The sequence below is a fragment of the Arvicanthis niloticus genome, chromosome 17 (genome assembly GCF_011762505.2).
Source record: "Arvicanthis niloticus isolate mArvNil1 chromosome 17, mArvNil1.pat.X, whole genome shotgun sequence".
In the NCBI taxonomy this organism is placed as follows: Eukaryota; Metazoa; Chordata; class Mammalia; order Rodentia; family Muridae; genus Arvicanthis; species Arvicanthis niloticus.
Window position 1 is genome coordinate 30154008 of NC_047674.1, and position 23113 is coordinate 30177120.

Sequence of the window (23113 nt, forward strand, 5' to 3'; positions counted from 1 at the left end):
TGTGTATACATAAATATATTTATATACATAAAATATGTACACACACACACACACACACACACACACACTTGCACCATGAGGTAGGGTCAGAATCTTTGAAGTGTAGGCCAAGAAAGCAATGAGACCCCTCATGTTGAAGATGCCTGGACTGTGAGATGCCCACCAATGGTAGTGGCTGTTGAGAAATAAAGCCAGTCTGAGCCTTTATGATAGACAGAGTGCAGATGCCTACATATATACATATATACACACATATACATATATACACATATATACATACATATATATGTGTGTATATATGTGTGTTTGTGTATGTATATATAAACATATATGTGTGTATATATATATGTATGTGTTTTTATATATATATATATATATATATATATATATATATATATGTATATGGCTACACAAAATAAAGAACTAGACTCTTGAGACATTTTAATTTTGGATAATCAGTTAGTGTGTTCTTCCCTAGGGAAGGCTATTTTTTTTCTGAAAATTCTAAATATTAGAAATAATTTTGTCTTTCATAAGCCTAACAAAAATTTACCTGGTCCTTCTAAGAAGACTTAGATATGATGACATCAACAACATAGGGAACTTTATCCGAGTGATTTTATTTGTAATCCCAAACAATTAAAAAACAGCAAGAATTTAGCATGGTAGGTCATACCCACAGTCTCAGCACTTGTGAGGTTAAAATTGGAGGATCATGAGTTCCAGACAGTCTGGGCTAGTAGCAAGTAACAAGTAACAAGTAGTAACAAGTCCCAAGCCTGCAACTGGGGTTATGCCATGAGACCCTGTCTTAAGAACAAACAAAACAAAAAATTTAAACAAGCTAAATACAGTGAAATGGAAAGTATCAAGGAAACAAAGTGGTAGCTCTGGTGAGATACAAAGGCATCCAGCTAAGGCTTATTAGAGCTTTAAAGAAATGGATATTAGCAGTTTCCTTTTCTGTTGCTGTGACAAAGTACTGACAAAAACCCTTAAGGAAGGCAGAGTTTATTTTAGGTCACAGTTCAAAAGTACCAACTCATCCTGCCAGGAAGTCAAGACAGTAGGAGCTTAAAGCAGTTGCAGACATATCCACAGGCAGAAGAGACAACAGAACATGCTTGCTGCTCAGCTTGCTTTCTCTACTCTTTGTACAGTACAGAATCTACTGCCTAGGTGATGTTCGACTCCCAAGTCAGAAGTGTCTTTCCACATCAATTAATGTAAATTAAGGGGGACCTATGTAGGCATACCATTCTCTCAGATGAATCCTAGATTGTCATGTTGATATCACCATAATAGCTGGATGATAGGTTGACTGGTTTTCATTAGAAATATACTTAGATATAGAATCATCAAAACGTGTGTTGCCTGGGAGTCATTACTGCCCACACAGAGAGACATGGCATTGGTAAGTACTGTATGTGACAGAATGGCATTACCTAGTAAGCACTGTGCTGGAGTGGCTCTTGACAGGATTAACTCCATAGGCACTGTTCTAGAGCACTGACTGGTCTACCAGCACTCTCCTCTTAGAGCACTTGAAGAGGGGTTCTCAAATGATGGCACCTGACATGGTCTCCTTGAAGGCTAACAAGACTTGGAGCCAGAGTTGTTGAAGGTTTATACCAGGTAATTCTGCTCTCCTGGAGCATCTGCCTCTCCAACAGTTCCCACCCACTGTGGATTAGAACCACTGTGGGGCTGTGGGGAATGGTGTCCTTGCCGAAATACAAGTTACTGTGCACACGCTCAGGATTTTTGATTCAGTAGGACCATGCGAAGTGTAAGAATGTATATTTCCTAGGTGGTTCTGACAGAGTTGGGTGATAAAAGCATGATTTAAAAACCTCTGCTTTGTTTAAGTTATTTGTGCCTTCAACATTGACTTTGGCTTGTCAGAGTTAGTTCTCAGAGGATACCACAGATGATTCTCTTTCTTAGAAATTTTAGAAAAATAAGGAAGAATCAAAATATTGGGAAGCAATTGGCTCTACAGCTGACCTGATATGATATTTTATTAAATTTTGTTGTCAACTTTACAATCAATATGCATTCTAGGCTACAAGGGAGAAAAATCTACAGGTTGTTTCGATGTTCCACCAGTCTCGTTTATTCCCCTTATAGAGTAGTCTGGTTCCATGGTGATATAGAGCTTTCCTTGGCTATAATTCAAAGACATTAATTGTGCTTTTATATTTATGGGCATTTCAAACTTTGTGATTCACAATTGTTTGTAATCACCAAAAAAGATTTTATTTGGGGTAAAGTATTCTTAAGTGATTGGGTAACATAAGACAACTAGTTGGAAAATATTTCAGTCTGATGAACTAGAAAAAAGAGTCTATCTTGATTAAAACAACACCTTTATAATTATTTAGATAATTTTACAAGGCAAAATATTGCACAGCGAGAAGAAATCAGCATTCTTGGTGCAACTCTCAATGATCTGGCTAAAGAAAAGGAATGCCTGCAAGCATGTCTGGACAAAAAGTCTGAGAATATTGCATCCCTTGGAGAGAGCTTGGCAATGAAAGTATGTTCTGAGAGCTAGTAGACAAGATACGCTTAAATAAAATGTTTAAATATGAAACTGTGGGTTACTTGACTCTGAATAAACGAATAGGATTTACTCAGATTTTCCTAGAGAGCCAAAACTTTAAAATCTGATGTTGAATGTTTTAAGCAAGTTTTAGAAAGTATGTATACAAATCCACTAGCTAATGTTTTAAATTTTCTTTTCATCATGAATTAGTGATTTGTATTTACTGATAATGATGAAATCGAGTATCAAAATAAAGTGGTAAGAATGTTTTTTTCTTTCAAACATTTTAAATCCATTGCCATATAATGTCATATGTTCATTCCATTAAAACTTCCTTTGTGGTTGTAAAATAGGAACATACTTTACTTTTTTTTTTTTTTTTTTTTTTTTTTTTTTTGCATAAATCTCACTGTGCAGCCCTGGATAACCTAGAACTTAGTGTGTAGACTAGGCTGACCTCAAACTCTCAAAGATCTGTTTGCCTCTGCCTCCCAAGCGCTGGGATTAAAGGTGTGCACCACCAAGCCCAGCTCATTTAAGATATTTTTGAGCACATGTTTTAGTGACATTGTCAGCTGTGTGCTTTTTGTTCATAAAGCTGGACAATAAAGTCGCCCATGATTTTTTTCTTGTTAAACAACAGAAGATTTCATGAGGAAAACAGAAAAATACAAAAGCTCCTTTTTTAGCTCATAAACTGATCCTGAAGGCAAGTCTAGTCTGTTTTTACATAATGTTTTTAGTAAAGATTGTGTCATTGAAGTAGGGGCCATCTCTATTCTAAGGGAACTAATTCATTAATATATTCATCTGTCATCCAATCTTTGAACAAATATTTATTGACACACCCCGGGTGATACAATAAAGACTGAAGGTAAATTGGGCCGTAGATTAATAGAAAGAAGATCCTACTATTATAGGAGGTGCCATGTGTTACTGGAGTTTGTCAGAAGCATGTCTGATTCGGCCTGGGGCTTGGGCCAGGAGGAGAAAGGTCTAGGAAGCCTTCCCAGAGGGACATGTCTAAATTTTTATAAAAGATGACTAGAACTAAGCTAGAGAAGGACTTAGGGAAGAGGACCGTGGGACTGTGGTAGACAAACAGAGCAGCTTACACTAGAGTCCACTGACTCTTGTGGGAGGATTTCAGAATAGTTCCAGAGTTTATGGCTGGAGCATAGGCTGCAAAGAGTTACATATAGACAGAGAAACAACCAATCACAAAGATACACGTGATGTTGACCCCGTGGACTTAGCCACGATGATGTGAGTGAGAGGTTACAGCTGGATCTCTGTTTTAGAATGAACTGTCTGTCGATTATAAATCCGCATGAAAGATGGATGGACTGAGGACCTGAGGCTAGCGACAGGGATTGGTAAAGAGTAAGATGGTGAGGCCCATCCTCAGAAGCTGTGGAGTCGTGAGAGAAACAGATCTGTTAAGGAAGTAGGGCTGAGATGTGCCTTCTTCCTCCTCAATAATCCTGTGTGTGAAGAAGGAACACAAGAAACAGAACATGCCCGGGAAGAGTGATCATTCACCTCCTGAGTTAGAATTGTCTTAGGGACATGCACATGGAATACTTCTAGGCTGCTGGAATTTTAGGTTTAGAGTGAAAACTAAAAATAAATTTGAAATTATGAGTATAATTGAAGTCATGGAAAGAAATGGTGCCTACATGTGTGTGTGTATACACACACGTGTGTGTGCATGCATATGTGTGTGCATGCACGTGTGTGTTTTGTGTGTTTGTGCGTGTGTTTTCTTGCTGAAATGATCTTTTAAAAATTTAAAGGTTTTATGAACCATACATCATCTGAAGGAAAAATAATTTGTTAAGACAGCATTAGAGAGCTAAGAGTGATTGCCAGGTATGGTGGCACATGCCTGTAAATCTGGAGAGGCAGGAAGATCTTTGTGAACTCAAGGCCAGCCTGTATTACAAAGCAAGTTCTAGGCTATCCAGAGATATATAGACTCTGTCTCAAAAAACCCAAACAAAACAAAAGAGATAATGTTCTCTGTAGTGACACTTTAGAACTGTACTAACAAATACCCTTAAGTAGAAAGCAAGACATTTCATGGTGTAATGTGGAGATACAGAAACAAGCTAATCTGGAGAACTCTGCATTAGAGTGAATAAGCTGTTCTCCCACCCCCGGTAGTCTTAGCTTTAATTTTAAAGGTTTTATTTTTATTTATGAGTTTGTGTGTACGTGCAATTATGTGTGAATGTCTGAGGAGGCCAGAATAGTAAGTTGGATCCCCTAGAATTGGAGTTACATACAGTTAGCTGAGAGCCACCTGACATAGGTGCTGGGACTCAAACTCTGGTTGTCTGGAAGAGTAGCAAGTGCTCTTAACTATTGAGACAAATATCAAGCTCTTGGTAATCCTAGTTTTAAGAAATGTTTTGCTACTTGGTATCAATTAATGGTAGAAAATAGAGTAGCAAGCACATGGATTTTTGAGTATGAAAAGCTAGAATTGGAAAGTTTTAGTTTTTCTTCTTTATAACTGTGCTCTAACAGTTCACATGAATGTATGTTCTTCACTGGAAGAACATACTCAGGTTGTGCAAGTGATATTACATTTTATTTTTAGGAATATTAAGTTTTCTCATGTTGGTAGGTTTGGAGATTGGTGGTATTAGAGTTCTACTAAAAGAAAAATTGTCCGAGAGGATATCTAATTGGGTTCTACTCAGTAATTTTTGCCCTAAATATTTTATATGTTTCTACAGAATCTCGCTTTTAAAAATCTTTTTGATTAAAAAAAACCTGTTTAGGGTTATAAAGTATATTCTGTACTTAATCATGTAATGTCTTTCAAGGCACTTGATGTTCAGTGAAGCTTTCAAAATTCATTTTTAAATTATGACATCACAACCTACCTAAAATCTTGTATAAACTGCCTTTTTTACTTTTTAAAAATTTGTATGTGTGCGCACGTGAGTGTGTGCATGCATGTGATATATGTATGCCTTAGGGTTTGAGTTTTTTACTGAACCCAAAGCAACTAACTTGGCTAGACTGGCTGCTGTCAATCCTTAGAGATCTCCCTGTCTCCACACCTCAGTGCTAGGATCACAAGTGTGCACCTTGTATGGCTGCTGTGGATGCAACTGAGGTCCTCATGCTTGTCCACACTTGTGCAGCAAGTGCTTTACAGAGTGAGCCACCTTCCCAAATCCCCAAATACTCCATTTTAAGTTGTGTGTATGTGTGTGTGTGTTTGAGGTTTTCCTCCATGAGTTTGTTCTTCAGAGGTATGAATTATGTTGGTAATGGGTGTTTTAATCATACCCTGGTGAAATATGTTTGGTCACACTGTCACATACAGAGTCTGCATCATTCTACCAAAGAGCACAAGCTAAAAACACTCTAGAGTGGGGCACATGAAGATAGTGCATGCTCTCTGAGGGTTTGGAAAACATGGTAATACTATCGGAGGCAATACATTCAAATCTATTTCAGCCTTGACTAATTCCACTCTTTCTGGTTTTTTTTTTCACAACAGCTCTGAAATATATTAGGGCAGATATTTGAAGGTTTGGTTGCTAATATAAATAAGGTACTCAGTTGTTTTTGTTCTAAGAGATAATTGCCTATGGTTCTTATGTGTGGGATTGAGCATAGGGAAGAGAACACTAATTGGTTGTCAGATACCAAATACCAGCCCTGAAAACATAACATACATACCATACAGACTGAGCACATAGTATTTATGTGTTTAGGGATATATGTGTACATACATATGCATATGCATATACATATACACACATGATAACAATGAATAAAAAAAGGAGTCCATGGATTTGAAAGAGAGCCATGGGGGAGTTTGAAGGGAGGAAATGTAAGGGGAAATGGCATTATTATATTCTCAAAAAATAAAATAAATAATTAAAAAGAAACAAGGTCAATTACATATCATCCACTTCCCCAAGTTTTATAATGTAAGGAACATATAGAAGTAAATTAATTCTATTTAGTATGGAATATTTTATTGCCAAACCATGGTAGTTATGGGGGTCTTATATAACTGGATGATAACACAAATCTTTTAACACAATATTAGTTATATGATCTCATATCAATACACTTATGAGAATTCTTTCCTTTAATGAATATATTAACTTTACCCAGCACAGGTATATACATTAACTATAGGATTAAAGTGTAGAAAAGAATATGGTATAAATGTTTACAAACAAATGAAAATCAAGGGATATGGTTCTTTTTATTATTCAGCTTTGGTAGAAATGAGTTTTAAATAATTTTAATTTAATATTTTTATTAATTTTAAGGAAAAGACCATTTCAGGCATGAAGAATATCATTGCTGAGATGGAACAGGCATCAAGGTAAATCATTCAAAAATATTTGAGTGCTTACTGGAGTCACAATATAATTTATGTATACTACAACGAGATTGACAGTCAGGAGACTGTGTTATGTATCAGGTCTGACGTTCAACAGAGGCTTAGGTGGTCTCAGAGAGCAAAGAGGAGGATGTTCACCAGGAGACATAAAGGGGAGGGCTTCTAAAGTAGACATAGTAGCAAAGATCCACAGTGCCCTCAAGTATAAGGGAAGTGAAGGGGACTAGAGAGATGGCTCAGCTTTTAGGAGCATGTTTTGTTCTTGCAGAGATGGTGGCCCAGATCTGGCCACCATCTTCCCACGTTCTTCTGCCCTTCAGTAGGCATGTGGTACATATACGCACATACAGGCAGAACAAGCATACACGGGAAATTAAATACATCTTTGGATAAAAAGAAGTGACAAAAGGAGAAGCCAAACATGCAATGAGGCCTGTACACTACACTACACAGAGTCTGATTTTCATCCTTTGGAGAGTAAAAACTATTAGAGATTTTAAAGTATTAAGATAATTTTTTTATTGAACTATCCAGGAAGAAGAGTTACTAAATTGGGCTTTAGAAGAGATTAGAGCAATAGAAGGAATGAATTGTTTATGATGAAAGACTTTAAGGAAATATCAGGCATCCAGGTCCTTCATTGCACATGACAGGATGTGTGTTCAGAGAATGATGATTTTGCCTCTGAATCTAAAGAGCCTCTGGGAACTTGTTGTAGACATGTCCAGCAAGCATGAATCTGCAGTGTTAGCAGGGAGTTAACCACAGAGACAATTCTGTGGGTTCCATGGAGCTGGGAACTATGTCAGGCACTGGAGGAACAGAGTCTTATAGAGGAGGATAACTATCCTATCAATAGTTGTCTGCATACTGCAGGAACAGAGAGATCTGAAGCTGCCCAGTCCATAAAGCTAGATACCTCAGCAGCCTGAAACCAGGGGGCCTAGAGCTCCTTGGAGAGCTGCTGGTGTTCAGTCTACATTGGACGACTGAAGAAGTTGGAGTCTGTTGACAGTGGGAACAGCTATAGTTGCATACATTCAGTAAGAAGGGCCAGGGACAGACAACACTGCTTTTTTTTCTGGAAGAGCCATTTAAAGAGTGCTGTCCACTTTGAGGATGGGCTTTCCCCAGTATGTTAAACTTCTCCAAAACCACCATCTCAGACATTATTCCTAGAGGTGTGTTTCCTAGGGTCTTTAAGTGTCATCAAGTTGATAAGACCGGCTATTGCAACTCTATCTCTTATCAAGTTGACAATCACATCTAATGCTTTTTTTTTCATTTTTAAATGAAGAATACAACAAGGTTACAAGTCCAGGTAATGAAGATACCTATCCCATGTCCAACTGAAAATGCACTAATTCTTCCTCCATAAAAATGGCCAAGTTCTTTGAGGAATGTTGAGGGTTTTTTTTGATAATTCATAAATTAAGTTTAATAATATAGATATAATGGCACATAAGTTCTGAAAGCAACTAAATTAATGTATTACATGTTAAAGCTATAATGCAGGAAAGAAAAACACAGAGATCTGCTTAATAATTATGTATGTATATGTACACATGCACATACACACACAAACAGGAAGCGTGATAATGAAAATCCTGGTTTCTATAACTAGTAATGTGTCTGTATCTGATAATGTACTGCTCATTCTGCATCTCCTCTGCTTCAAAAATACCTCAGTGAGTCTGAGTTTTTTATATAGGGCACGACTCACACCTTCAGCTAGGGCTTATCTACCTAGGCTGAATTGAAGTTTCTTTCCCATTGACCTTAATCAAAGGGTATTATAACACTAAGAGATGCCCTAAAAGATCTGCATTCAGACATTCCCTCACTGTGGGGTACTAGTCAGTCCGCCCCTGGTAGTCTGAACCAATCCTGATACTTTAATTTCTTTCTTAGCATGCCTTAGGATTTTCTTAGGATGCCTTAGCTTACAGATCAGTAGAATGGTTCTTGTACCTTCTGACTGAAATATTTTCCAGGCTCAAGAACCAAAGCTTGTAGGGCACCAGGATATAATGTTGTGGGAATAGAAAGTAAACATTCTAGTGGATCACTAGGGATGATGGGGCGTGGTACCATTTTCATTGTTATTCTAGTGGATCACTAGGGATGATGGGGAGTGGTACCATTTTCATTGTTATTCTAGTGGATCACTAGGGATGATGGGGAGTGGTATGATTTTTATTTCTATTTCTTAACTCTTGGATCACGAGTCCTGGCTAGAGGGAAATAGTATCATATGTTGGATATTGATTCAGAACATATACAGCCTTCTGGAAAACCCTGTCCTAGACCTCTGGGCTGTTACCACATAGTAGGTGTTTAAACTCAATCTTTAGAAGGTGGTTCTACTATTCTATCAAATCAGCTGCTTCAGGATGGTTAGGAACAAGGTAATACCAGTAGATTCTACAAGCCTAAGCCCACTGTTAGACTTCTTTGGCTGTGAAATGAGTTCTCTGGTCAGAAGAATTGCTGTATGGAATACCATGACAGAAAATAAGGCATTTTGTAAGCATTATATGCAGGAAAAATAATAAGCATCTTTTCAATAGGACAAAGGACAGATCTTTCCATGATGTAAGTAATCCAACATAGAAATAACCAGTTCCAGGCATCACTAAACCCATTAAAGAAATTCATGCTCATATTTCTATTTCTTTACCCTACTCCTAGCCCCAAAACCTTTATTATGCAGAGTTCTTTACAGGAATATGACCAATAGAATATATATGTATAGTAAAGAGGAATTGCCTCTCATGCTAGGAGCTAGGTATTCTAGCAGTGTTCCAGAAGCACATAGAAGTTGGTAGCTACCTACCCCAAGAAACTGGATGCCTCTGCTGTTCCTAGTTGATGCTGGAGGCCTGGAGCTCCCTGTTGTGCCATTGATGCTCAGGTTGTATTGGGAGGAAGGCCAAAGAAATAAGTGTGGTATCAGAGGAACAAGGCAGCAGGCATGAGTGCATGCTCAAGAAAGAGGCAGGCAGTGTGCTGCACTGACTTCCCTTCAGGTGACACTGCTTCCCCTCGGAAAGCCAGCTGGAAGTTGTTGCCCACTTTGAGAATGGGTCCTCCCCATCACTTAGTTCTCTCTGGAGCCACTCTCAGACACAGGAGGGTATGTCTCCTATATTTTAAATCCCCATTGAGTTAAGAATTAAAACTCTTGCTGGAGTTGTAGTCATGACAGGGATTACTCTGAAAAATAGGGCTAGAAGGAGAAGAACAGGGCTCTGAAACCCGACTTTTAAAGGCACAGAGAAAGAGGATGCGGCAGGGGAGTCAGCCTTAATGGCTATGGTGAACTTCCTATATTTGTTGGAAGTATGAGATGCAGTGACCCATGCACTGACTGAAGTGTGAAACTGCCAGAGAGAATGGAAACATCTTTGCAACGAAAGCTCCTTTAAATGCAAGCATCATAAACTTCTTCAGTTAGTTTTCATTCTGAATGTCCATCTTCTGTCCTGTGAGAATTTGTTATTCTATTTCAGTAAACTATCTCTTTTTATGTACTGTTTGATTTGTGGAATAGACAGTCTACTGAAGCCCTGATTATGTGCGAACAAGATATTTCCAGAATGCGCCGGCAGTTGGACGAGACAAATGATGAGCTGGGTCAGATTGCCAGGGAGAGAGATATCTTGGCTCATGAGAATGACAATCTTCAAGAACAGTTTGCCAAAGTCAAACAAGAAAACCAGGTATATTTCCTATTCCTAGAATTTTTTTCTCAAAGAAAAAAATTATTTCTTCTGAGACACAATCCTCATTTCATTTTGTAGAAAAGCTCTGACACTGCAACCCGCTACACTCTTGTTCTCTACTTTCATAACAGATTGACATATAATTTCTAGATGAATGTCTCAGACATAAGTATTAGATACTAAAGAGAAAGAAATGGAATAGAATGTACTTGTTTTAAACCTTAGAAAAACTTCTGTATCAAAGGGTATTTGAAAAACAAACAAGGATTAAAAGCTATGAAAAGTTTTAAAGTAGGGGCATATTTATGATGGACTGCATCATGTTGTAATATTATGTGTGGACTATGGTATATTTTTGGACCTTTTTTTTTTAGCACTATGATATTTTTTAGGGAAATTCTAATTTTTACTCTGTAACCCAATATATTTCAGTCTGACAGTCTTCACTTCTAATAACACTATATAAATTTGAACATTAAAACATTCTGTTTCTTGAAAAGATAGAAACTGAAGGAAGCTGGTGGCTTATCTCAGTCAGTATGTGTTTGTTAAGCATGAATCCTGAGTCTGACACCCAGAACCATACAAAACCAGGTCTTGTGGTACTGGGTGACCCTAGTCCCAGGTTATCCTTGGCTATAAGTCAATTTGAGGTCATTCTGGGATACTTGAGTTAACAGCTACTATTGCTGTTTAATATGCATTTCTGTTTATGTCATTCAATTCAAAATTTTAATACTATTAGTTACTGTTTTATTGTTGTGATGAAATATCATGACCAAGGCAACATATAAAAACAATTATTTAATTGGGTACTTGCTGATAGTTTCATAGGATTAGTCCATGATCATCATTGCAGAGTGTAGTAGCAGGCAGGCAGGTATGCTCCTGGAGCAGTAGTTAGGAATTTGCATCCTCATCCACAGGTAGCAGGCAGAGAGAAAAGGAGACCAGGCCTGGCATGGGCATTGGAAACCTAAAATCTCATCCCCACTATAGTATCCAGTATGCCGCTTATTAGCTTACCATGACGTAAATTTCTCTGCCTCCTTAAACTGCACACTCTTTATTGGTCACTGGAAGAAAACTAGCATCACAAGAGTTTACACGTGTTCCAGGGTAATCTTCTTCTTCCCTTAGGTCATATAAGAGAGGTCTTTATGTAAACCAGAGGCTAAGAAAGAACATGGCAGGAATTTTGGAAAATGGGAACCTTAGAAAGTTTTATCCTTAATACCACACCTTTTAACAGAAATATAAGTTCATTGTAGAACCTTCTTTTTGAAGGAAAGGAAAAAGAAATATCTCTCGGTGTCTTTACCACCCAGTTACTGTTGTGTTAGATTTTCATGTGTATCTTTACTTATTTCGTAGCAATTGCAATATTAAACATTGTGAATAGAATGTTTTATATTTCAAGTGTAGAGAATGTCTTTCTCTCTTCTGAGCATCTAGAAATGCTCAGCATATCTCTAATGGTAATGGTTCACAGGTTCTCTGGAACGATCTTGTTTACAATTAGACAATACCTAGAAGTTCCCATTCCTTACCACAATTGAAACTTTAACTCTTCACTAACTTGGTAGCCAAAATACTATTCTGTTGTCTTAATTAGCATATTTTTGGTTACCAGTAAAGTTTAATTTAGTGTTACCAACTTATACTCCCTTATGATGACTTGTCTGTCTGGGACCTTTGCCTGTTTTATTTTGGGATTTTTTTTTTTTACTACTTTCATATAGATTTTGATATGGTTGTTATATTAAATTTATATAATCATTTGATTCTAATATTTACAATTTAGATGTTTTCACATATAGAAATGTTTATTTATTATAGTCAAATCTAGCTATCTTTTTTTGATAGGCACTGTCCAAAAAACTGAATGATACTCATAACGAACTCAGTGACATAAAGCAGAAGGTCCAGGATACAAATCTGGAGGTTAACAAGCTGAAGAACATATTAAAGTCTGAGGTACATAGATACAGTTTCCCTTGCTAATGATACGTTTTCATAAGACCTTATTTAATGATCTGTTAGAATTGTGAACCAAGTCTTTATTCCATCAGATATTGCAGTTTTAACTGTGCAGATTAACCATTTAATTCCAAATCACCACTGTCCTGTAAGATGACTCTAGAACATGTCTTCTTTCAATTTGCTAAATTCAGAGTAAACACCCTAGGTAAGTAGATTCTCTTTAGTTGAAGAACCAGAGACATAAAATAGTGCGTTTTCTGTTACACACTGACAAAAGTGGCTCTTACTGATTATTGACAGGGTAGGATAGATCATACTGCTTTTAAACCATTGGTTTCTAAGAACCAGTAGGTTACTGTCATTTGCACATCTCTTTAGCCACTACTTGATCTAAGGTGTGTGTGTGTGTGCATGTGCATGTGTGTGGGAGAGAGAGACACTTTAGAGATTTCTGAATGTGGATGTATATATCAGCTCTGTAATACATAGTTTGTCTGAACATAGAGGTGCATTTAGTACTGTGTACTAAGTACATAGAGATGTACTTAGGTAAAATGTCTAAAGTAGTGTAATAAGTCAATATCATAGGTGTGGTGTTACCTACCTGAGACTCAAGGTGTCTGTAGGAACTTTGCTTCCCTTAGCTGTGTATTTGACTTCACATATCATTTAATATCTGCATACAAACATATTTTGAACAATTGCTCATGGTGTACATAAAGAATATTTTTAAGGGCTTGCTGAGGTAAGGCATTTTTAGGACTCCTAGATTGTACCTGTCACCTGCTGGAGCTTTGGAGCTTCCGAGTCTGGGGAGTATACATTTGATTAGAAAGGGTGGGGTGTTCATTTGTTGTACTTTGGTTATTTTATTAGCTCAGGATTTCTGATAGAGAAATGCACTGTTTCCAGGAAAGTGCATTTCTGACATTAGTGAAATTCTAATGGAAGTTTAAAGAGCAGGCAGGCTAGGCAGACCATAGTACTGAGGCCTTTTCCTTATACACGTGTGTTCTATGTGAATGTGCATGTCTCTCTGCGCCTGAGTGTGGATGCCTGCAAAGGCTAGATGCCCCTCCCGCCGGAGCTATGGAAAGTTGTGAGTTGCCTAACATGGTTGCTGGGAACCAAACCCGGGGTTTTATAGGAGCAGTATGAACCATCTCACCAGTCCCTAAGATAAGATACATTTTTTGAAGTAGCCAGCAATGGTTATTTAACATAGTATATCATTTATGGAATTGAATTTTCCCTATAGAAAGCTGGTCCTACTTAAACTAATTTATTTTTGGTATCATTTTGAAGATTAAAAAAAAAATCTGGTTCCACGAGTGGTAGATACAACTCAGTGGTAAAAGTACTTGCCTAGTATGTACAAGGGCCTGGATTCAGTCCCTAGCACTGCCAAAAATAATCTGGCTTTGTATTGTATGCACAACTTATTCATAAGTGTATAATATTACCATACATTTGGTATTTTTGGCAATACTTTTGAGCAATTTCTGACAACTTAATAGTAGAAAGCCCAAAAAAGATTATAGTCTGTGACCAAGAAAATTATGCTCAGAGTCAGGAGACATGGCTCATTCGTGAAGAGCTCTCTTACAGAAGACTCTAGTTTAGTGTTCAGGACCAAAGTCAACTCCAGGGAACCCAAAATCTCTGGTCTCCAAGGGCACCAGCTCTCAATGTGAATGCGTTCGAGTGTGCGCGCGCGGGCACACACACACACACACACACACACACACACACACACACACACACACACCAGTTTAAAATAATAAAAATAAATCTTATCAGAAATTGACATTTAAGATATGAAGGGGTCATGCAGAAATTCTGTGGCCAGTACATGCAGCTCGATAAAAAGGTTGGGAACAAGGTTGACCGCTGAGGCCAGCAGGGGTCAGTAAACAGTCATGGAGGAAAAGATTCCCTAAGAAACACAGGATGTGTTGTCTAGGTCCTGAAGGTGAGTAATGTGCTGAGTGGGTGGGTGACTGCGGCAGGTCGGGGCACACTTCTTTATGTTCCTTACAGGATGACCGTCTTTCTAGTTTAAGAGGTTAGTAGGATTTCTTCAAGGTTATGTAGCAAGTGACTTTCCAGTGGCCCAGATAGCAGTGTTCCACGTGCACTTTATGTAAATACTTTAAAGTTTTAAAGTAATACAGAAGATTTGCTTTTTAGGAATCTGAGAACCGGCAAATAATGGAACAGCTCCGAAAAGCCAATGAAGATGCAGAAAACTGGGAAAATAAGGCCCGCCAACTAGAGGCAGAAAACAATACACTCAAACTGGAACTTATCACGGCTGAAGCAGAGGGCAACAGATTAAAGGAAAAAGTTGATGCCCTTAACAGAGAGGTTGAACAAGTAAGTTTGTAGAAATGTGCTTACAGTGGCTCACATGTCATATTAAGTGAGCTTGGCTTGTCTCATCATACCGACAAACAGATGAGTTATATAAATGCACTGTAAGTTATAGCCTCTTAATTATTTTTTTATTCACCTTGGTTCTCTGGTACTCACAACCAGAATAACTATCAGCTTTTTTTTCTTAGTTGGGAACTGTTAAAAAAAGAAAGAAAGAATAATAAAACAGATCTATTCTTCCCCTGTAGATGTAAGGACATTAGCACACTGCCACGTTTGTTTCATGTATCTTTGTTTAAGGAAACATATCATCAGAGTTAGGAGCAGTGTGGCTCAGTGGTTAAGGGTTCTTGCTGATCTTCAGAGGACTTGAGTTCATTCCCAGGAGCCACACGGGGATAGCTCCTACCACCTGTCATTGCAGCTTTAGGAAATTGGTACCCTCTTGTGGCCTCCACAGATACCAGGACTCATGTAGTTCTCTTATACGTGTGAGTGTATGCATGTGAGCGTGTGTGCACGCATGCACACACACACACACACACACACACACACACACACAATAAAAATATGATAAATTAAAAGAAACCAAACATTAAACCTAAAGCTTCTCACACAAATATTGGGTACATGTAACTTTTACATTATTCTGGCTGCTTCTCATGAGCTTACATTCTCTGTGCATCTCTCTCCTACCAGTGACATATGTTTTCTGTTTTCAAGTCAGGTTTGTGTGTGTGTGTGTGTGTGTGTGTGTGTGTGTGTGTGTGTGTTACCTGCCAGTGTAGTGGCATATGTGTGTGGAGGATGAGGTTTGCAACTAGCATCTTCCTCAGATGTTTTCTACCTTACCCGTTTTCTGAGACAGGGTCTCTCAGTGAACCTGAAGCATGACAGACAATTAATTCAGCTAGCCTGGCTGGCCCAAAGGCCCCAGGACCACCCTCTCTGCTCACCAGTGCTAGGGTTGCAGGTGTGCTCCACCATGTCTGGATTTGTTTGTTTTTTTAAAACACAGTTTCTGAGAGGTCAAACTCAGGTCCCCATGTTTGCATTGCAAACATTTTACTGACTGAGCTATCTTCCTAGACCTATTCCTCCCCCAATCCCCACTGTGTGTGTGTTTTACGATTTTTATTTTTAAAAAAGATTTTTTTAAAAATTTTATGTATATAAGTACATTGTAGCTGTCTTCAGACACACCAGAAGAGGGCATCAGATCAGATTACAGATGGTTGCAAGCCATGTGATGGCTGGGAATTGAACTCAGAGCCTCTGGAAGAGCAGCCAGTGCTCTTAACTGCTGAGCCATCTCTCCAGCCTTATTTTTATTTTTAGTTATATGTATGTTTGTATGTTTATCAAATCACTATCTAAAAGTTTACTCTTGCCAGAAACCATGGGTTATAATTTGCATAAATAATATATTCAGCATTATGAGCCTTAATTTTCTCCACAGTTGTGTTTTGTGTTTCCTAGATTACAAGTGAAAATGAATGTCTTTTAATGCAACTTTTAAAAAACTACAACTGATTTTTTTTTTACCAAAACAATGTGTCCTCTAACCCCATGAAAATTACACAAACTCTCAGAAGCAACTGTGCATCAGAAATTAATTTGAAAAAAAAGAGAAATTAATTTGAAAGTTTTCCTTTCATACATTGTTAGCAAAGCACTTTTTAGGATAAGCATCCTCTGTTCTAAAAAGACTGTGTTCTAAGAATACCTTTGATGGACATGTAGGACCTCTTTAAGGAACTACCTCCACATATGGCTAAGATATTTGAGGCTTTCCCTTCAGCAAGAACAAATCCAGAACTAAAAGCCCAATAGCAGGAAGCTGGGAGTCCCTGGCAGAAGGCTGACACTTGCCTGGTTCACATTTTGTCAACAGCAGGTGGCACATGTCTGATGAAGACACAAGTTACAGGGCTCAGTGTTTATTGACCACTTAAGGTTCCTCTTGCGGCTGTTGACAATTAATGCTACTTTAAATCTTCCTGGTGATGATGGTGGTGGTGGAGGTGGTGGAGTTGGTGGAAGAGGTGGTGGTGGTGGCTTGAGTTCCTTGCTGCCACTCCAGTGTTCTGGATTCCCAAATAAAAGACACACACACAAACACACACACACACACACACACACACACACACACACACACACACACACACACACACACACACACAGATTTCTATTTTAATATGCTTTAAACAGCTCAATGGTCGGTTCACTCCCAAACTTCCACGATGCTAATGCCTCCCCTCTGATACTCCTGAGTTATTACTTACTAAAATTTATATTCTATCTTTGTTACCCTAGACCCAATTAGTGGGGCGGGATCCTGGGGCCACTTTTCCATGGCTCTTACATGATTAGTATGTTGTCTCTCTTCTGCAGCTCTCAGGCCTGGATCTTAGTCCTTTTCTGGCATGGCAAATCTCCTTTCTACCCTTGGTCCCCTTGCCCACGAATCCTGAAGTCCCACCTCTGTTTTCCTGCCCTGCCATTGGCTGCTGGCAACTTTATGTACTAATCAGAACCAACTGGGGGCAAGGACCCTCAGCATCTTACAAACTGACTCTTGTAAAATTTTGGGAATCCAAATAATATAATGCAAGCATTAGACCAAATTCACAACACCTCTTAGATGAGTTTTCTCTTAAATTTCTTTTGAATAAATTAAATTTTTTTAAAAAAAATTTTGTGTGCATGAGTGTTTGCCTGGATGTATGTGTACATGAGTCCCATGGAGGCCAGAAGAGGGCATCAGATTCTCTGGAACAAATTACAGATGATTGTGTACAGCCATGTAGATGCTAGGATCCAAACCCTAGTCCTCTGCAAGTGCAGTAAGTGCTCTCAGCCATTGTGCAGTCTCCAGCCCTTGGAGAATGATTCTTTTCTTACATTTGCATGCATTTTTTCTATTCAGTTGTTTGGTTGGTAGGTTTGTTTTTCAAGACAGAGTTTTGTTTGTTTGTTTGTTTTAATGTAGCCTTGGCTATCCTAGAACTTGCTCTGTAGATCAGGGTGACCTCGAACTCACAGAGGTCTGCCTGCCTCTGCCTCTCAAGTGCTGGGATTAAAGGCATTGCAACCACCACTGGCTGTATACTTTTCATATTAAGTGGCAGGAGTTCTCTATAATATTCTTGATCACAGCCCTTTTGAAGATTTAACTGTTAACTTGTCTTTTATTTGCAAGATAAAGAGATGTTAAATGCAGATGCAATTAGAATTATTATGAATTTTTTTCCCATATGATTTATGATTTTATGTTTTCTTTAAGTGATTCTTTAGTGTTCTATGACCTGGAAGATATGTTTCTATTTTTTCATTTAAACTTATACAGTGGGTGAGACAGATAGGAGAAAGGAAGGATCAAGAAAAAGTTGGTAATTGTTACCAAAGTGCACTCAGGGGAGGGGAAATGCTTATAATATCCTTAGTATTCTAGCTAGTAAAGCAGCGAATGACTGCTGTTTGATATCAGAAATTGATATAAAAGGAGATACAACTGTTGATACCCTGGTTTGATCATTGCATACTGGGTGTATTTCACCACTATGATGTCAATTTAAAGACAAAAGTTATCCTTAAAATGTATGTAAGTGGTAAGTGTATCTCTATCATCCCCCTCCCCCTGAGGTTTGAGGGAGGGGAGTGATGTATGCATCCCATCTGTGGTTGAGCATTCCCAACAGGAAGTGATATATGTATCCCATCTATGAATGAACATTCCCTACAGGGAGTGATGTATGCATCCCATCTGTGGTTGAGCATTCCCGACACTTACTTTCTGCACTTTGATCAAGTAAAGTTTCTACTTTAACTACCACCAAAGACAAAGACACTTACTGCTCTAATGAGGACCAAAAGTATAGCAGGCTCACCCCTAAGACCCGTGGTCTCTCTAGCCATTGGTTCTTGCCGAGATTTTCAGTATGAGACATGAATTTCCTCATGTTGAGTAGACCATAAATTTGATGAGAAAACACTTGGTTATCCCCCAAAACATTCATTCCACTCTGCATCCATGGGTATATCTTGCCACACCAGTTGTTATTATAGCTCACAGGGCCAATACTATTATTAAGTAATAATCCTGGGTACGACTGTCAATGACTTTCCACCCCTAGCAGCCTGCACAGCACCTTCCAGTAATATGGTTGCTTCCAGGTCAGCTCCAGCTTGATTTCTTCATGTTTGGTGACTAAAGTATGTGGTGTCTTCAGCTACAGAATACTACTGTTCTTTCCTCCCCTTTGAGATAGGATGTCAGTGTATAGCCCAGGCTGATCTTGAACTCATGACATGTCTGCTTACATCTCCCAGATTATAGGCATGTACCGCCACACCAGGCTTACACGTTTTCAAGTTACTACTTTTTCTAATGCCTTTTATTGAAAATTACTCCTGTTATACAGTTCTCCTATTTAAAGTATATTCACTGGTCTTTGGAATATTGAGTGTTATGACTCTGTAAAAATGAGCACTTTTGAACATTTTCATCACCCTAATACGAAAACAATGTGCCCATTAGCTGTCACAACCAGCTACTCCACTTTCTTCCATGTCTTTGCTCCATGTTGGGTTAAATTCTATACATGGTATTAAGTATAAGTTTGTACCCCTAAGATAAATCCTACTTGATCATTATGTATAATTATTATTCTATTTTTTGGTGCTAGATTTGGTTTTCTAGTAATTTTTGTTGAAGTTTATTTTTTATAACAACCTATATGTTTGTTATAAGATCCAAATGGTAATTGTAGGATCCATGTGACACCAACTTCTTTTTTTGTTGTTCCTTATTTTTCTTTTTTTTAAATTTATTTTTATTGGATATTATTTATTTACATTTCAGATGCCATCCTCTTTCCCCATTTCCCCTCTTTAGAAAACCCCTATTCCATACCCCCTTCTCGTTTTTTGCTTTTATACAATGTTTTTTTAATGTCAACCAAAGGCTTTATAAGTTTAGTAATGCTCAATATCAATCAGAAGAGTAACCTAATACCCAATCTAGATATATCAACTATCTTTGACTGGCGGAGACATGTGAACATCCGCCTCCATGTCTGGCCCCCCCCCTCTCATCACCTAGCTCCTCCTCCTCCTCCTCCTCTCCTTACTCCTCCTCTCTGTACTCCTCCCACCTTAGCTCCTCCTACACATCACCCTTCCTGTTAAAATAAAACTTTTCTCTCAAAATACAGTTAGAGCATAACTACACTAATTTATGTCAGTAAGGTGCAAGATAGACCTACTACCCAGTCCATCATTTTGTTGACTAAGCAGAACCTCTGTCATCTCTCCTAAATAAAAGACTTAGTTCTGAACCTGGCTTTTTTTTTTTTTTCTTGGCTTTAGAATGAATGTGAACTAAAAACTATCCTCTCAAATCTTTTCTCTCAAAGTAAATAGCAAGGATTCGCTATGAGACTATAAGTTTTCAACCCCATCAGAAATCCAGAATGACTGAGTTAACTGAGATTATGGGAAGCACAAAACATAGCTTCTAAAACAGCCAATTTATAGAGACCGCTGAACACCTGGACAGTCCCTATACTACAGAATGTTGGAGCATCCGATCTTCAGCCTTCTGGCCCAGAATCTCTGACAGACCTAGTGATGCAGAATTATTAAGGGCTGATTACTCTGTCTTGGCAGATATAAGCAGTCAACTATTCTGCAAGTGTGTCCTTTTTGGACAGTATTTTGTCTGTAGATGGAAAGAGGCAATTCTTGCCTAGTGGCTGTCTTACCACAATTGGAATAACTCCAAAGATGCTCAATTTCTTCTTAGAATCCAAGACAGGAAACTGTCAGGAGCAGATAGGTCTCTAATCAAAATGAACATTAATATAGAAATGTTTGTAACATCAATTCTGTGGATTTCTGATGTTTTGAAAACCAACTATTCATGTAAAGTAATCTGGACCCATGTAAGGTAATCTGGACCCAACTTCTTATAATAACTTGGAAATGTTCCTTTTGCTTCTAGTTTTTGTAAGAGCTTGTATAGATTTGCTGCCAGTTCTTTAGAGGTTTGGTAGAATTGAGTCTAAAGCCATCTGAACCTGTTCTTTCTGGAAAGTTTTTAAATTGCTAGTCAGACTCTTTGTTACAGGCCTATTCTATTTCTCTTTTATTCATTTTAATATTTTGTACCATTTAGTAATTTGTCAATTTCATTGAATTAATTTAATTACCTAGTATATCTTTATAATTATTTTATTTAATAAATCATACTTGCTTGCTTTCATCAAATTGAGAGTATCTTTTGCCATTATTTACTCAAGTCGTTTTTCTCCCTGGCCTTTTCTCTAAGATCTGGAATTAAAAGTACAAATGCATGGGTCACTTGATACTGTTCCACAGATTATGAAGGCTCTGGATATTTCCCCTGTCTTTTCTTCTTTGAATTCTGTTATTGTATCATTGCTATTTTTGTGTGTCATGTGTTGTGTGGTAAAAACAGATGAGCACATTTGCGTCTTTATACAATGTCACAACTAATTGAATAACAATACATTTATAACCTAAATCAGTTTTATTAGTTTCTGTTTGCCCAGCAATTTTGCCTTATAGCTAGCTGTTGGCAACCACAGGTTCTTTTATACTTTTCTTATTTACGAGTAAGTAATTAGTACTGTGCATATTTATACACATGGGTTATAGAATATCCAAGAAGAGTTTAAAACACTATAGAGTTTAGAAAGGCTGTCCTGAGATAGAGGTAGAGACCTGACACAGGTGCAAGAAAAGCCTATCTGTGACCAGATAAGACAAATTCTGAGCCCACAGGGGCAGAGCTGCTCAGGGCAGGATCTGGATGCAGGTCAGGACTAGAGACAGGAATCCAGGATTCAGGGACAGGTCAGGGCAGAGAAGGAGTCCTTTGTTATGGCAGTTTTCCTGGACAAGACGCATGAGAAGGTACTGACCAGGCAGAGGACCTGCCAACAGTTGCTCTTGAAGGGCTTCTTCTAAAGTCTCAGGTAAGGTTCCATTTGCTTTGATTGATAGTTTTTCTCCCTTGCCTTTCTGTTAAGATTCTGGAATTGAAAGTACAAATGTGTGGGTCACTTGATACTATTCCACTGATTATGAAGGCTCTGATATTTTCTCTTAGGAGTCATATTATATCAGATTATATTATTATTATATTATCAAATTTTTCTGATATATTGTCTAGTGTTGTTATTTATTGACATGATCTTTGGAGCTCATTGGCCAATCGATTTAGCTGAATTGGTAAGCTCCAGGCTCAGTGAGAGAACTTATCTTTTCAAAAGTAACGTGGAAAGTGACTAAGGAATGCACTTCATGTTGGCCTCTGAGACACACATACACAAAGAGACAGAGAGAGAGAGAGAGAGAGAGAAAGAGAGAGAGAGACAGAGAGACAGAGAGAGACAGAGACAGAGAGACAGAGACAGAGAGACAGAGAGAGAGACAGAGAGAGACAGAGAGACAGAGAAAGAGGATGTAGAGCCACTCTTTTGCTCTTTCTTAGTATTTAAAGTGGAGTAACTCATATTAAGGCTGTTGCTATGTAAGATGGCACACTGCGTCAAGTGTACACTGAAAGCTGATATCTGTACAACATAGACTCAGCCAAAGTAGGCCCTGCATGTTCTGCTCATTGTCTTCTGGTACTGCCCTCTCTGCAATGTTATATCTGCTTACAATGACTGATGCTCATTCTGGTTGTGAACACAATATTTTTCTTAAGATTTATTTGTTTATTTTATGGTATGTGAGCACACCATTGCTCTCTTCAGACACACCAGAAGAGGGCATCAGATCTCATTACAGATGGTTGTGAGCTACCATGTGATTTCTGGGAATTGAACTCAGAACCTCTGGAAGAGCAGTCAGTTCTCTTAACTGCTGAGCCATCTCTCCAGTCCCAGACACAATTTTTTTAATGAAATTTTTACATGTCTGACATGTTATATTTACATTCATTTGTTAGTTGTATTTTCTGGGACAGTTTTGAGGTGCACATGCTTACCTTGAACTTGCTACATAGCCTTGAATTTCCTTTTGTGTGTGTTGCCGATGATTAAGCCTAGACAAACCTTCTCCCACTGG

The 23113-nt window shown here is 38.2% G+C and overlaps 1 protein-coding gene across 11 annotated transcripts in view; it reads left to right on the forward strand.

Annotated features, from left to right (window-relative positions):
- The window catches only part of Tsga10 (testis specific 10), a 95086-nt gene that overhangs the window by 49706 nt on the left and 22267 nt on the right, over positions 1-23113 (forward strand). For all 11 annotated transcript variants that reach the window (XR_013104649.1, XM_076915031.1, XM_076915033.1 and 8 more), the window contains 5 exons: positions 2385-2539; positions 6856-6911; positions 10483-10651; positions 12521-12631; positions 14828-15013. Coding sequence is in view for 10 of the 11 variants with exons in the window: in XM_076915031.1 (XP_076771146.1) it covers positions 2385-2539; positions 6856-6911; positions 10483-10651; positions 12521-12631; positions 14828-15013 (677 nt within the window). In the remaining variant the exon portion in view is untranslated. The remainder of the gene's footprint in view (positions 1-2384; positions 2540-6855; positions 6912-10482; positions 10652-12520; positions 12632-14827; positions 15014-23113) is intronic.